We start from the raw sequence: 16653 nt of genomic DNA, 5'->3' as shown, positions 1-16653 counted from the left end.
TGTTTTATTTCCTACTAAATATCCGATTTAAAATAAAGATGAAGTGGGAGGATCGTGCATTGTTCATTAGGGTATTGCAATGAAAAACAAAATGGGATCAACAATAATTTATTAAATAAGACAAGTGAGACGCGTCGAAGATTAAAATACCACAATAAGAAGATTTCAGCACAAAGATTCCTATACCCACAAACATCAATACCAAAGTGTGAATTATTATATCTGTCTTTTGTTTTTGAAATCATTTAACAATTTTTCGAGAAAAATATTTAGATCACAATGGGGGGTAAAACGTTGTTCTGACTTCATATTATAAGAAAACTGAGCGTCGCCAACAATAACTATTACATGCACAGCACGCAAATAAAGCATGCGATGTTGTTACAAAGATAGCATTGCAACATAATTAAATATTTAACACAATACTACATTGCATTTTAAATGCAGCATAAACAAGATTACATGATATTAGTTTAAAATGTATGTTAGTTCTCAATGCTTCATCTAAATATTATTTGTGTCTACTCTTTATACTTGAAGTTGGACAAACGTTAACGACTCTATTTAAATAGTTTCTTGTCTACATCACTCGCTTTTATTCCCAAATATTCAGTTACAAACTTTAAAGCTTCATCCTGATTCAAAGTATGTTTTCCGATCGGATTTTCTAAGAACAAAGTAACCGATTTTGTGCCATTCGCGATATTAATGAATTTGCAGAACGGACTTGCTGCAGACTCGCTATCTTTAGGCTTTTTCGGTGCAGCTACCAACGTTTTAGAATTTAAGTTTGAAGTGTCAGTTACTTCCACCCCATTACACCATAACGTAAACTTCACGCCGTATAAACCAAATAGTACACTTACCTCTTTGTACAAGTTCTCTAAGCTTATAAACTTATTTGTTTTATCCTTAAGTATGATACTGGCTTGCTTACTCGAAACTCCAAACCTCGGTGTTAAATCTTGGAGAATAACATTTGCCCACGGATTCGCGGGAAGTTCTACTTCTTTCCTCCAAGTAATGACCAATTTTAGCAACGATCCTTTTAGTTCTTGCGTCTCTTCAATAACTACTGGCATAGATGGTTTGATTTGTTCGATTGTGATAAGTGGCCCTTTCACTGTACTCTCGATGAACTCTCTGTGCAAATTTATGATACGCAAAATGTCGCTGGACTTGTTCACAGAGAAGTAAATATTAACGTCATCAGTTGGCACTAAATGAGCTTTCTTCCGTAATTTCTGGACTCTATTAATTATTTCCCTAGCGAAACCTTCGTCAAGCATATCCTGATCGGGAGTGACATTAAGAAGAATCAGCACATCATTGTCGCTATGAGCTTCGTATTGATCATTGCCTTGCGCCTGGAATATCATTCTCACTTCAGACACATCAATGCGATGTCCAACTAGTTCAATAAATCCATCAGCAATCAGTTTTTCACATTGCTCATTATTAAGGTCTTTCAAACCTTGCGTAACTGCCTTAAAATCGCCTTTCAACCTTGTTCCCAGTATTTTATGGTCTGGCTCTGCTCTCAGCGTAATGCCATACTTTTCTTTGTCACTTGTTAATAAGACTTTCTTAATATTTAGCTCTTCTAAGACATATCGTTCTAATGATTTTATGTCGTCCAGATAATTGGAATCACGGTGAATGACAACCATTTCTGGCAAAGGATACTTGATGGGTACTGTTTTTCTGTCTCTCACAACTCTACCTAGTTCGATAACTGCCTGCATTCTTTGCACAGCTCTTTCTATGTCAGTATCCACTAATTCTAACTTTGGATCAGGCATCATGTTAAAGTGCACACTTTCGAGTGAATCGCCAGGTAAGAGTTGGCGCAGGGTCTTGTACATCAACTCAGTAAGGAAGGGAGTGAAAGGTGCCATGACTCGCACCATATCAAATAGCACGCCGAATAACGTATCCAAAGCGACTTGGCAGTCTTTAACGCCACTCTCACCCTTCAGCCTTTTCCTGTTCATTCTCAAATACCAGTTGGTAAGGTGATCAATAAACTTCGTCAACCTTGGCACGACAGTGTATAATCTATAAGCAGCCATCTCTTTTTTGACGAATTGGATAAGAGATTGCGTAAACGACGTAATCCACTTATCCATAACGTTTTCTCTGACGGCCTTTTCGTTAAACCTGTAATCAATTTTATCCTCCTGAACAATTCTTTCAACATTTTGCATCAGGAATCTGAAAGCATTATACCATGGCAAAAACACGTCTTTTATAATGTCCCTAACGCCCTCTTCTTTAAATCGGAGATTTTCTGCTTTCACCACGGGAGAATTCACAAGATAAAGTCTTAAAGCATCAGCACCATACTTAGTTACAACTTCAAGAGGATCCGGGTAGTTCTTCTTTCTCTTCGACATTTTTTGCCCATCAGAAGCTAACACTAAACCATTAGCGATAAGGTTCTTAAATGGCGGCTTTTTAAACAGTGCTGTTGATAAGACAATAAGAGTATAAAACCAACCTCTTGTTTGGTCAATACCTTCAGCAATGAAATTAGCAGGGAAAACTTCCTCAAACTCCTTTTTGTTTTCAAATGGATAATGACATTGAGCGTAAGGCATAGATCCTGATTCAAACCAACAGTCGAAGACTTCAGAAACTCTTTTAAGTGGCGGCTGCCCAGGACGAGACGAAGGGATCTCCAAATGGTCTATGCTTTCCCTATGCAAATCTTTAACTTCTTTGCCAGTGAGGGCTTCTAATTCGGCAATGCTGCCAACACATACTACCTCCTGTCTATCACTTGAGATCCATAAAGGAATTGGCGTTCCCCAGTACCTATTACGACTGATGGCCCAGTCGCGAGCTTCTTTAAGCCAGTTTCTAAACCTTTTCTCTTTCACATACTCTGGTACCCAATATGTAGCTTCACATGATTTCAGTAGTTCCTGATTCATTTGTTCAACGCGAACAAACCAAGAAGGTACAGCTTTGTAAATAAGAGGAGTTTCTGATCGCCAACAGAATGGATAACTATGCTTGACTTGACCTAACTGAACAAGGCTGTTCCGAGCCTTCAAATTAGCTATAATGTTTTTATCTGCATCCTTAACATGCTGCCCCAAGAAGTCTTTGACTGGCTCCATAAACCTGCCACTAGGATCTACAGGGCATATTATATCCTGGTCTCGAGTGATGATCCCTGCTGCAAGACAAACTCTAAAATCGTCTTCACCAAAGTAAGGGGCTTGGTGAACAATACCAGTACCAGAGTCATCCGTTACATACCCATCAACCAGCACTTGGAAAGCCTTTGGACATTGGTTCACAAAATAATCAAAAATTGGAGTATATTTAATGCCTCTAAGCTTCTCCCCAACAAACTTATCTAGGATATCAAACTCATCAACATTTTTGAAAACAGCAGGAAACCTTGATTCTTGTAAAACATAACAGTTACCTGTGCTCTTTTCTTTAACTTTTAAATAAATAAGTTTTGGATTGACACAGAGGGCTAGGTTACTGGGAAGAGTCCATGGAGTGGTGGTCCAAGCAAGCAATGAGAAGCCTTCAGCTGTAGGAAATGAAACTACAACTGCAGGATCTACAACATCTTTGTAGTTCTGTCCAGATTCAAAGTTAGACAGAGGGGTAGAACAGGCTGTGGAGTAAGGCATTACTTTCACTCCTTGATACACCAAGCCTTTGTTGTACAGCTCCTTGAAAACCCACCAAATAGATTCCATGAACCACGGGTAAAGAGTTTTATAATCATTCTTGAAGTCTGAAACAAAAAAAATATTTACTCACCAAAAATATGACTGTTTTGCATTAAGTCAAAACAGGTATTATATGTAGAAGAAAACACAGTAATGATGTGAAGAAGCAGTCCTATGATTCTGTGAAAATATCGAGAATATCAGTCATATCTGTATACAAATCGAGAATATCCTCCCAATTTCTGTCACCACAGGGCTATCTGTCATACTTTACCGCCAAATTTTCAACCGGCGCCATTGCACAGTGATTCACTCTAAGGCCATAAATCGAAAAATGTCATAGGCTTATCCCCATTAGATCTACTTACTAACTGATTAACAAGTAAAGAAGCTACCAAAAACTCTAAATACCCGTGTCATAAGGTCAACTTATTGACCACTTTTGTGCATCGGAAGTTGGCGCATCTCGAGTCTAATTATCGCAACGTGTGAGACATCAAAACTTACCACTTTGTTTTTGAGTGTCACTATTCCAAATCAAGTGTTTACGTATGGTGATAGTATGGAGGGCCAAGACCAAGGTATGTACTTCTATTATCAACTACTTTTTTATTTTTTTTAATGCGTTTAATTTTTTTTTTTATTTTTTTTATTGAAGGTAGCGTTTTTGTAGATTTGTTTGGTATACTTTGATTTCATTTGGACCTATAACTTTTTGCTGCTCAGTGCTGCACTTGAGGCAAATGTTTTTCGAATAAAGAGGATGTTCTTATAAAACCATATAAGTTTCATCTGCATCTTTCTGCCCCTTCTTGGGTTAAAGGAGTGTCAAAGTATGCATGTCCATAGTATTGAAAAAACTTTATATTTTAAGTTCAGCTTTCATGTTGTTTTAGGTAAAGCTTTCAAATGTTCTGTTTCGAGGACGACTATTTTTGACATTTGGCACTCTAAAGAGGGTAGTCCAAATGAAAAATGCAACATGTCCCGAATACTTTGACCGAAACATCGTGCCTTTCGGATGACATCATAAATATCAATCTAGAGACTTTAAGTAATAAAATTATGAATGTATGTAAACGAATTTCTCATTATTGGGCAAAATCAAATCGTAGTAGGTCTAAATTTATAGAGAAATATTCAGATTGGCTGAATGTAGTTGAAAATATTGATGTAGAGCGAATTGAGTTACATTTATCTCAGAAGTCTGGCAAAGTTGAACCATCAACTTCTTCATTCAGATCCCTTCCCAACAGGTTTACGAAAGTTCCCTGTCAAAAACAAAAGGTGTGCTATCAAAATATGTTCTAGATTTGTTATCTGTTTGTAGTAAATACTTTTGAGCTTGAATGTATTCTGGTATATTTTGTGTTTTGTGTGTATTTGCAAAAAGGGTTGTTCATGTATTTTTGCTGTTTTATTTTATTCCTTTGGTTGTTTTTAATATAAATAACCTTTATTTATATAGATTTTTCATTAAAAGTCGCAGTATGACATGTTTTAGGTTTATCGTCTAAAAAAAATTACTGCGAGTAATTTTTACACCTAAATAGTATGATATTTTTGTGAAATGAATGTGGTTATGTTATAATTTTAATAATTTACACTTATCTTAACATATTTCAACGTGTAAAATAAATTAATTAAAAGTATTTGTGAGTTTCGTATTTATGGCCGCCTTTGTATGGAACGTGAATCACTGTGCATTGCAGTCTTCATCATCAGCAAGAACCTTGGCTCATTGCTGTGTTTTCTTCTACATATAATACCTGTTTTGTCTTAATGCAAAACAGTCATATTATATGTCTTCGAAAACACAGCAATGATGTGAAGACCTGTTTGATATCTGCTGGTGATCAGAAATTATAAAACACAAGAATGCAATGTGAGAGTAATATAAATTACTAGGTACTTCCTTATAAAAAAAATTCTTATCACTCTCTTTGAACTATCTTTAACTTTCAATATTTGCTGGGAAAATGTTAAGAACAAAATCCAACCACACTATTAGTTTAAAATATTTATATTTTTCTTACCAAGAAACTCAAATTAAACAATTCAATATGAAAACAAAAAACACAACTTCCTTCTTAGGATTGATAAATAAAAATGCAGTTTAACTGCCACAAATTAACAAATAATTTTCAAACATAAACACTTCAGCTGTTCAGTCTTAATAATTGAGATCCAAATCACATTCTCATAAATAATCAAATATAATCACTATTAGAGCCCCCGCAGACCACAGACTTTTTATCGGCCGATAGTTTAATCGGGTTGGCCTGCTAGTACGCACACCGAGCCAACTAAACAGTTTAGTCGGTGATGAGTGCGCAAACTATAGCAACTGTCTGCCGACTGTTTGCTGGTTTCTAACCAACTGGTGAAAAGAGTGGTCGCACCGCACAATGAAAATTAATAAAACATTGCATAGAAATGTTATTATTGCTCTCATACACCGGAGAAGGAAAATTAAAAAGAGATCCCGAGAGTATTGGGTGCATCCTATCTTTAGTGATAGATTATTACATGGAAAATTTTACACTATGCATTCCAAATTACTCGATTATCCGAAAAAAAAATTCGCCTTTTATCGAATGAGCATAACTAGCGCATAACATAAAAAGTTACGATCGAAGATTCCGAAATAAGTGACTGAGAATTGGGCGACGCCATTTTACAAAACACGCGCGACCGACCATTCGCTGTCAAAGCTCGGAGCGAACTGAACTATCGGCTTAGTCGGCCGACTAAAAAATCGTCATGTGTGCGTGTGTAGTAGGGAGCCAATACTGATTATACGGTCGGCCGATAGTTTGCCGACAGTTTAGTTTGAATGGAATCGGGAAGCCCATCAAACTTGTTTATCGGCCGATACCAAATCGTCGTAGTGTGCGCACTTGCTTACATCTGCGTACTGATTAAGAGCCCGACCAAACTATCGGCCGATAAAAAATCTGTGGTCTGCGGGGGCTCTTAATCACATTGTTTTAAAATTATTATAAAGTAGACCAGGAACATCTTCACTGACACGCTTATTTATATTTCTACAATAATATTTAGAAAAGGTTTCCACACACTTCCAGTTTCCTCTTTCTAATATCTCCTGTATAGGTCTATTGTCTAGCCATCCCCTGGAGGTCACTGCTGACCTTATGCTGCCTGGAGAGTAGCCATCTATCTGTGCCAATTTGAAGGCTGACCTCACCCATCCTGAGATCATGGTCTTAGAGGCAGGCTTTGTATCACCGGTGATTGATATAAAAAGGGAATTAACATTTGTAGTTTGATTGCGTCTAGTCTCTGAAATCTTGACTAACTTCTTAACGTTAGTGACTGGGCAAAGCTTAGAATCTTGGTGCTTCATGAGAAGCCAGCCTGATTGTCTATGAGAACTTGTGTCTGTTTTTGAGCCAAATTTTGGCCAGAATGTTACTGTGTCCTCAGTTTCAGCATATCCTTGATCACCAAGCTCCAAAAGTGTAAGATCATACAACCTTCGGCCAGATGCAAGTAAAAGAATCAATGCAGTGTGTCTGCTTTGATAAAAAAGAGTGTCTGGAAATTCTGAAGACTTTAACCACTCATACAATATTTTAACATCCCATACTGGTAGCTTTGCTGGGCGTGGTTTAGCTAGACTCACTGCCTTTAAAACCTGCTGAACGAAAAAATTTTTGGCCAAGTTCTCAACCCTAGGTGCACAGTAAGTTGAGACAGCAGACTTGTGCAACATTACCGTGCTGTATGCAAAACCTTTCTCTAAGTGTAAATTAGCTAAAAATCTGGCTAGGTCCTTGCCCTCTGGGCACTTATTATCCACTCCATTGGATTCACACCAAAGTATTCATCTTTTTAAAGGTGCACTATACGTATTAACAGTGGAGGGGCGCCAGCTACTTCTCAACAATCTTTGTTCGTCTCTGCTCCAGTCCTTTACTTGATCTCCCCACCCCCAATTTTCCAAGCCTGAAGTACTAGCTTGTCCACTGACGGTGGAGGTAGTCCCGTCGTCCTGTCCAGCAGCACCTCCCTCAGGTTCTCTATGGGAAGTGGGGGTACTTGCGCGCGTGTCTTCAGGTCGGGAAACCAAAAGCACTGGGTCCACTGTGGCGCTATCACAATGTATGTCCCTCTTGCCTTGTTCAGATGTGCCAGAATTCTGGGCATCATGCTTGGAGGTGGAAATACCCAAGCTGTTTGAAAGTCCCAAGTTTGGCTGAAGGCGTCGCAGAACTCTGCGGAGCCATCCCTTGAGTCTAGACTGACATACCTTGAAACTACTGCCGTGTCTCTTGTAGCAAAGAGATCTATTTCTGGAACCCCCCATTGTCTGAGCACTGCCTCCGTGGCTGGTGGCAGCAGGTCCCACTCGGGTACTGACTTTCCCCTTGACAGGCAATCTGCAATGCCGTTTAGGTTTCCTGGCAGGTGGTACGCTGTCATCGTTATGTTCAGCCGACAAGTCAACTCTAACAACTGGGTTGTTAGGCCTAACAGCTTCAAGGACCGAGTCCCACCCTGATTCCTTATGTACGCTACTAGAGTCCGATTGTCGGTCTGAACCAAAATGTGGGCATTCTGTAACAATGACCCCTGTGACCTTATTACCGCATAAACGGCATAAATCTCTTTTAGGTTCGAGTGCCAGGCTTTTTGGTTCGCGGCCCATTTGCCTGACTTGCTGTTTAGACTTGCTCCCCAGCCCGCATCCGCTGCGTCTGTGGTCAAGAAAGAGGTAACTTTCTTGAGTAACGGGTTTAGACAGCCCTATACTGCTTCCAACCACCACCGGAAGTCCTCTCGCACTCCGGAACTCAATTTTCTCTTCTGGTTTCTCCGGGAGAACTTTCTCAGGAAGAGTTGGGCCTTTCGACAGTGAAGACGGCCCTGGGGAATCGCATAGTTGGCGGAGTTTAGTTTTCCCTTGCTTTGCAACTCTCTTAACGAGCAGTTGTCCCGCTTTAATAGCTTTGTCAGGGAGGCTTTTATTCCTTCTACTTTTCTGATGGGCAAGGCGATTGTTAGGTACTGAGTATCCCAGACCAGGCCCAAGTATTCCAACTTGTGTGTTGGTTCCGTCACCGACTTCTGGTAATTCACGTGCCAACCCAAAGACTCCAAGACGGCCAACGTTTCCGCAACTTGTGCCATTAACTTGGATCTGTCCTGAAAAGCTAGGAGGAAGTCGTCCAAATAAACCAAAAGACGAATGCCTCGATTCCTGAGGATCTCTGCCACCCAGTTTGAGACTGCCGCAAATACACGGGGCGCCGATGATAGGCCAAATGGCAGAGCAGTTAACTGGAGAATTTCTCCATTGTAAACAACCCTCAAAAACCGTCAGTGAGTCTCCGCGAAACACAAATGGAAATAGGCTTGGTGAAGATCTATCTTCACTAGCCAGTCGTTTGCTTGAAGAAAGGTAACTATGTCTAATTGCGAAATTAGGTAAAAATGCTTTGTGGCTATGTACCTGTTCAAAGCCTTGAGGTCGAAGATGGGTCTCAATCCCCCATCCGCCTTCTTTATTAAAAACATTTTGGAGAAGAAACCGGGGTCCACCACTGCTGGCTTCTCCAGGATGCCCTGCATCTTTAAATCCTGAATCACTCTTGTCATTTCCAGGGAAACTTTGGTGGCTATACACTTTAAAAAGTTCTGACCGGGATATGTCAGGGGAGGTTTGCTTCTGAATGGCAAGCGGTAATTGGCTATAGTGTTTAAAATGAACTGGTTTGCTCCCAACTGAGCCCATCTCTCGGTGGAGAATTTTAGGCAACCTCCTCTGAACACCCGGTGAGAGTCATTCTTCTTTAGATCTGGTGGACTTATCATTATTGGCTGTGTTAGTGGAACGTTGACGAAAGGGCCGGTTTTTATTATATTTGTATTAGAAGTATGCTTAAAGGACATTGGGCAGATTGGTATACCCCACCAATAGCGATGTCATACATATCATTGGATAGGCCTTTTTACGTAGAACAACATTTACTATGACAGCTTTGCTGAAATGTTTGTCCGTTCTGAGACATAGATCAAAAACTGTGCAAAAGTTAAACTAAAGTTAACTTAACAATCTATTGATATCTCAAGTTTTTAGAGGAAAAACTAAGTTGAAATAAGTGTAAGTCTCCTGAGTCCTACCTGCTGTACCCGTTAGGGTCCATAATTGTTACTATTATTTTGCATTTCAACCTTATACTGTACCTACTAACTGGATATTGGGCATAATAACAGACCCCACCAATAACAAAGTCATGCATATCGATGGATAGGTTTTTTTAATTGGAACAACATTTACTATGACAGCTTTGTTCTATTGTTTGTCCGTTCTGAGATATGGCTAAAAAACAATGCTAATCAACACTGTAATCTGATTTTCTTTGAAAAATAAGACCAATGTCTTTATTTTTTTATTATTTTTTTTATAATCATTATGTAAGTCGTGGTGGCCTTGTCGGTAAAGAACCAACCTTTCAAGTGCGCGGGTTCGATTCCAGGTCAGGCAAGTACCAATGGAACTTTTCTAAGTTTGTATGTACTGTCTACCTATGTATACATATCTTGGACACACCAATGACACGTTAAACTGTAGGTCCCGGTTGTCATTGAACATCCTTGGCTATCATTGCAGGTAGTCATAATTCAGTAAGTCTGACACCAGTCTAACCAAGAGGTATTGAATTGCCCGGGTAGCTGGGTTGAGGAGGTCAGATAGGCAGTCACTCCTTGTAAAACACTCAGCTGCATTCGGTTAAACTAAAAGCAGGTCGAATCAATATTTTTTATGTACTTTAGAATGAGAAAGATTTAATGATCATGAGAAAGAGAAACTCTTGTTTGAGCCACATGACATGTGTCGATCGATCATAAGGATCATAAGCAAACGCTTGGTGCGGTCGGTCCATGGTCGTGCATGGGTAACAACAGAAGACAAAGAGACTGGCAACCAATCTTACCAAGAGGTATCGAGTTGCCCAGATCACTGGGGAAAGGAGATCAGATAGGCAATTACATCCGGTTAGACTGGAAGCCGACCGCAAGATAGCTGGGAAAAGGCTATTAAGATCATATTGAATTATTTAAATGTAAAAAGTAACGTATGAACGAAATGTGGATCATCCATCATCCTCCGAGCCTTTTCCCAATCATGTTCCGACCGGATTCAGCTAAGTACCAGTGCTTTACAAGAAGCGGCTGCCTATCTAACCTCCTCCACCCAGTTACCCGGGCAACCCGATACCCTTTGGTTAAACTGGTGTTAGACTTACTGGCTTCTGACTACCCGTACCGACTGCCAAGGATGTTCAATGACAGCCGGGACCTACAGTTTAACGTGCCATACCAAACACAGTCAATGGTGTCTAAGATTAACTTAGAAAGATGAACGAAATGTGGATTTTATTCTTATATTCATATCGTGTATTTCATTCCGCAATGTACAGTATAAGCTGGAACTGCTAAATATAGTAACAAATGCAGACTCACAGCAGGTACTTAGTACATTGATGACATACATAGATTTTCCTTTAAATACACTTAAGGACTTACTACAAAAACTTAAACATCTGTTTTACACTTGTCTAAAAAAATTGTGGCTGCAAAATGGACCTTATTTCAACGTCATAATCTGACACTTTTATAGACAAAACTGACGTTTAAAAGTTTTTTTGGTAAGACGGTTAATCTGCATTAATTTTAAGTTTGTATTTTATCTATATCTCAGAACGGACAAACAATAGAACAAAGCCGTCATAGTAAATGTTGTTCCAGTTAAAAAAACCTATCCATCGATATGCATGACTTTGTTATTGGTGGGGTCTGTTATTATGCCCAATATCCAGTTAGTAGGTACAGTATAAGGTTGAAATGCAAAATAATAGTAACAATTATGGACCCTAACGGGTACAGCAGGTAGGACTCAGGAGACACTTATTTCAACTTAGTTTTCCTCTAAAAACTTGAGATATCAATAGATTGTTAAGTTAACTTTAGTTTAACTTTTGCACAGTTTTTGATCTATATCTCAGAACGGACAAACATTTCAGCAAAGCTGTCATAGTAAATGTTGTTCTACATAAAAAGGCCTATCCAATGATATATATGACATTGCTATTGGTGGGGTATACCAGGTCCCATATATTTGTGCCCATTGTCCTTTCTTATCAAACTTTTTAGACTTATTTTTAAAATTATTTTTTCTATTTTGAAAGGGCTCACCCCGCTCTGTAACTTTCCTTTCCTTGAGGTAGGTTGGAGTATTCAGCCAGACCTGAGACCCTCCGAGGGACTGTATAATAGGCTGTAGTGCCTCTCTGCTAAATAAATGTTCAGCACTAGGTGGAACATTCCTCAATGTGTTCCTAAGGTTCGTATTTGAAATTTCTTTCGTAATCCTGTCCCGCCTAACCTCAATAGATTCAGATCGTTTTCCACAAATAATTTGCATTGTGGCCTCTGAATTTTTATAACTCGAAGACCCAGATTAAAAAATCTCTGACATTTTGTCCACCAATGACTTGGGGTTCAAATTAGTTGGATCCGCGCTAGCCCTATCTACAATATTCTGTAAACCCGATTTCAACAATTGTCTCTGCTCTAAGACTTTGTTAGATATACCAGCTAAAAACATTTCAGTAGCAGCTAAATAATCCTTACTCTTATTAAAGTGACACAACTCATCATTGACCATAAGGCCTGTAAATCCTGGGGTTGCAAGGCAACCTTGCACAGCTTGTTTGTATCTAATTATTCCAAGCCTGCGAGTCAAATTGTTGCAGCTTATTTAACTCATTAAACCTATCCTTATCACTAGGTGGAATATTTTTCTTACCGTCTATCTCGGTGTTTAAGGCACCCAAATTTAGAGAGAGCGACTCGGGCTGTGCCGGCAAAGTAATAAATTGTTCCGCACAACTGTCCTTAGCAGCAGAAGGCTGCGAGCTCGTTATTGTACTATTTGGCGCTGCCCTACCATTATAGCAGTAACCTGACTGATATAAACTTAAGTAATTAGACAAATACGCCATTTGCGACATCAAAGTATCAACACGAGGATCGGTACGGACATGTTTAGACTTGTACTTACGGTTCCTCGCCGACGCACGAGAACGCTTGTTAGGCAAGGGCGAAGCCGTGCCCTCCTCAAACTCCGAGGATGAGGAGGAACTACTTTCCAACGCCTTCGAGCTTGTCGACGACGATTGCCCTCCATCCGGAGCGGCCGCGTCTCACCGAGTCCATCTTATTATGTACACTGCCGTGTTTTCTAAATAAAGCACTGAAAAACTCACTTTTCCTAGGCTGAAAGCACTAGGAACGAATCTTTTTGCACTAGAAAAAAGTTTTTCACGCGTTTCGAATGAATCACAAGAATGCAATGGCGCCAGTTGAAAATTTGGCGGTAAAGTATGACAGATAGCCCTGTGGTGACAGAAATTGGGAGGATATTCTCGATTTGTATACAGATATGACTGATATTCTCGATATTTTCACAGAATCATAGGACTGCTTCTTCACATCATTGCTCTGTTTTTGAAGACACATAATACAGGATATGATGATGCAGCGTATACTTTCAAATTCTGTCAAAGTAGACTTATGTGAAGGAGCAAGTTAAAACTTACCAATCCAACGACCCATTCTTGTAACAATCATTTCCCATTCCCCAGCATACTTCATAACGATTTTACGACATTCTGCATTGTATTTATCGATGCCCATTTTAGCAACATCGTCAGGGCCTTTGATTCCCAGAGCTTTATCAATTTCAAACTCGACAGGTAGCCCATGGCAATCCCAACCAAATCGCCTCTCTACGTGATATCCCTGAAATAATGATTTAATATTTATATCCTGCTTGGATATTTGGAGATTAAGCAGCTTTAAATTATTGTTTGGAACTCGTCAAAATTTTAAGCTTCTCTTTGAGAGATTAATAAGAATCAAAAAGGACAATGGGCGATTCCGGTCCAAATGTCCACCACAAACAAGACCTATATGGCTAGATAGCCTGTATAGAACTTTTTTGTTAAAAAAGTTAAAAAAAAAAATATAAAGCCAGAAAAAAGTTATAGCAAAATCAAATAAAGCATTTTATACATTTTTTAATTTCATTTTTCAATTAAAGTAAAAGTTACTCTAAATTAAGTGGACTATTTAATTATATAGGTCTCGTTCATGGTGGACATTTGAACCAAACTTCATACATTCTTGCCCAATCTCCTTTGATACGAAGTCTGAAAAATCTGAAAGATCCTAAAGAATAAATAAATTATTTGTTTGTTTATCAATATTCACCTGTTGATGAGCATAGCGAGTGACAACATCCTTGATAGTTCCAGCAAGGATGTGGCCATAATGTGGCAGGCCTGTAGCAAATGGTGGCCCATCGTAAAAGGAATACCTGTAAAATTAATTCATCATCAACATGAAAAAAGATGACTCACGATTTGTATTTAGAGGCCTGAATTTAGAGGATGCCAAATAAATATTAATCATCATCCTCCAAATATCATCATCCTCCCAATTATGTAGGGGTTGGCTTCCAGTCTAACCGGATTCAGCTGAGTACCAGTGCTTTACAAGGAGCGACTGCTTATCTGACCTCCTCAACCCAGTTAAACAGGCAACCCAATAAATATTAATATTGTTGTGTAATTTGATATGCACTTTTCGATGCATTCGCTAAATAACGCCCACCAGAATACATTCATTTAGAAAGTACTTATATGATGCAACACTAATAAAGTATTATAAAATCAAAAACTTGTCTCATATTATTATGAGAATTTTGGTGCAACTCAGTGCAACATTTTTCATCACTGAGTACTTCGAATATAAAAGGAGAAATAATATAAAAGAATACCTAATAAAATGTAGTTAACTCTGTTTACCGTATGGATAAACTGTATAAAAGTGCTACCCCAACAGGAAGGTCTGTGGCTTATCAGAAATGCTCAGTATTTAGTGAACATGTATTGATAATACTTTACTACAAAATATAGTAATACTTTGTAACATAATAAAACCAATTGATCCCAAGAAATTTAAATTTTTCGCACAAACTAAGTAACCTTACCTCGGCTTATTTTTTGACTGCTTCAGACAAGTGTGAAAAGCATCGATTTCTTTCCAAAAGCTTAAAATTTTCTCCTCTTCTTTAGGAAAGTCAATATTTTCAGGTACTCTATTCACTTTTAGGGCCATGGTTATTTCTGTAATTTTATAACCTTTTCAATTCCACGCCATCATACTACCTTCACACAGATAAAATTAAACTGAATGAAACGTCATTTTGCCATACACAACTTTTGAGAAGCAGATTACACACACAACTCGGACACGAAATGACACGAGTACAAAAAAACGTAAATGAATGTCCTTATTGGAAAATGCAAAATAAATGTAATTTCACCCAGAAGAATATTATTATTTATTTTGCTCATAAAAATACTGTGCAAAGCAGATTTTATTCTACGCAGAGTAGAAAATGACTTACAGGCGCTTCCTTAACCGTAGGAGTTTTGCTTACACATATCAATGGTATTTATTGTATGGGACTGAAAGGTATACACATTCACATTCCCCCATTCCAGTTGGGATTATCTACCTGTCGATTTCAAAGACCCAAGAAAGAAGTGTGACGTCACAAAATAAGGTTTGAGAACCCCTTCTTATTTGAAGGAAGTTTTTAGGGGTATTTGGAGAAGCAATAATGGCAGCACTGAAGGTGACGTATGTGTGGATTTGATTTTGAAACTTTGTCATTGTCTTTAATGTCACACACAAAGACGTCAAAATCCAATAACAACTTATTTATTTTCTACAAATTCTTCTTTATTATTAAATTGTAGTTAATTGATATTGTTTTTTGGGTTTGGCTATTTTTTCAATTTAATACAATGGATTGCCTCTGGATAAAGATATCGCCCAGGTGATAAGGATATTAGTTTACCTTTGAAATAAAGTGCCTTCCACTTTCTAGGGTTTTAAGATTGATTTTGTTTTCTTTTGCAGTTTAAACAAGGGTATCAGTATTACAAATCAACTTGATGACACAAGATTTGAACAATTTCTTCGCCGCATTGTTATGAAGTTAAAACTTCCTACCACAGAAATATTTACAGAAGATGAAAGGTTGAAGCTGGAGAAAATATTTGGTACTGACCAAGAAAACTTAGTATTGAGTATCAAAACCCTTCAGTACATATTCAAAAGAATGCTGAAGTATATTTTTATGCCCATTGATTTAAAAAATGATTTGAAAACTATAGGACTGACTAATGAAAAATCAGAAGCTATAGTTAAAATTTGGTCAGCAGAAACAAGAACATCTTTAAATGAGCTTGGTTCTATCGCAACTAGTGAAACAAATGATTCCTTGAATTTTTCTTGGAAATTAAATGCTGAATTAAGCTCTGATTATCGCAAAAAGTACAAGATACCTAAAGCCTACTTATCTTTTACAAGAGAAAATGATGAAACTGAAGTAGAGTTAACACATCCTGAACTCTATTCTATGTTTCTCCAATTTGAATCCATTCAGAATGAATTGGATAATCTTATAACATAATAGCGTCATGGAAGTTATTTCCTATTTTAAACTGTATTTACCGAAGGAATACTTGTGGTGGAATGATGTGATATGAGTTGGTCCAACATAAAAAGTAATAAGTGTACATAAGCTATGGAAAGTTATTCGCTGAGACTGTAAGAAATTAAATAAACAATATTGCAAATTGTTCTAAGATTACATGTTTTTTTTTTTGTAATATAATAAATATTCTTTGAAATCTAGCCAATTTTATTTTCCAATTGTACTTAGACCTTTTGGTAGCAGTAAGTACCTCATCAAAAGCATTTAAAATCAACTAAATGTTTTGAAACGCTTTTTCACTAGCCCTGATTTTCCTAGTATCTATGGATCATCCCATGCATTGCTATATCGCCT

General features: G+C 38.1%; 2 protein-coding genes across 2 annotated transcripts; one reads left to right on the top strand and one right to left on the bottom strand.

Moving 5' to 3' along the window:
- Positions 1 to 92: 92 nt before the first annotated feature.
- LOC110384316 (isoleucine--tRNA ligase, cytoplasmic) lies at positions 93 to 15008 on the bottom strand. The gene is made up of 4 exons (XM_021345543.3): positions 14782 to 15008; positions 14001 to 14106; positions 13328 to 13529; positions 93 to 3763 (listed from the first exon to the last, which is right to left on the bottom strand). Exons 1-4 carry the CDS (start codon positions 14907 to 14909, stop codon positions 561 to 563), a joined length of 3639 nt encoding a protein of 1212 aa, XP_021201218.3. The 5' UTR covers positions 14910 to 15008; the 3' UTR covers positions 93 to 560.
- Positions 15009 to 15475: 467 nt separating this feature from the next.
- LOC110384236 (uncharacterized) lies at positions 15476 to 16448 on the top strand. The gene is made up of 2 exons (XM_021345434.3): positions 15476 to 15636; positions 15720 to 16448. Exons 1-2 carry the CDS (start codon positions 15605 to 15607, stop codon positions 16273 to 16275), a joined length of 588 nt encoding a protein of 195 aa, XP_021201109.3. The 5' UTR covers positions 15476 to 15604; the 3' UTR covers positions 16276 to 16448.
- The last annotated feature ends 205 nt before the right edge of the window (positions 16449 to 16653 follow it).

This window comes from Helicoverpa armigera, chromosome 17 (assembly GCF_030705265.1).
Source record: "Helicoverpa armigera isolate CAAS_96S chromosome 17, ASM3070526v1, whole genome shotgun sequence".
NCBI classification, from domain to species: Eukaryota; Metazoa; Arthropoda; class Insecta; order Lepidoptera; family Noctuidae; genus Helicoverpa; species Helicoverpa armigera.
This window is presented reverse-complemented; position numbering and strand designations above follow the sequence as displayed.

Bases quoted from the DNA above. Each gene is read 5' to 3' on its own strand.
- LOC110384316 (XM_021345543.3), bottom strand. From the start codon at position 14,909: ATGGCCCTAAAAGTGAATAGAGTACCTGAAAATATTGACTTTCCTAAA. The intron at 13,530-14,000 runs GTGAATATTGAT...TCATTATTTCAG, and splicing joins CTCGCTATGCTCATCAACAG to GGATATCACGTAGAGAGGCG. The intron at 3,764-13,327 runs GTAAGTTTTAAC...TTTTTGTTTCAG, and splicing joins AAGAATGGGTCGTTGGATTG to ACTTCAAGAATGATTATAAA.
- LOC110384236 (XM_021345434.3), top strand. From the start codon at position 15,605: ATGGATTGCCTCTGGATAAAGATATCGCCCAG. The intron at 15,637-15,719 runs GTGATAAGGATA...TTTCTTTTGCAG, and splicing joins TGGATAAAGATATCGCCCAG to TTTAAACAAGGGTATCAGTA.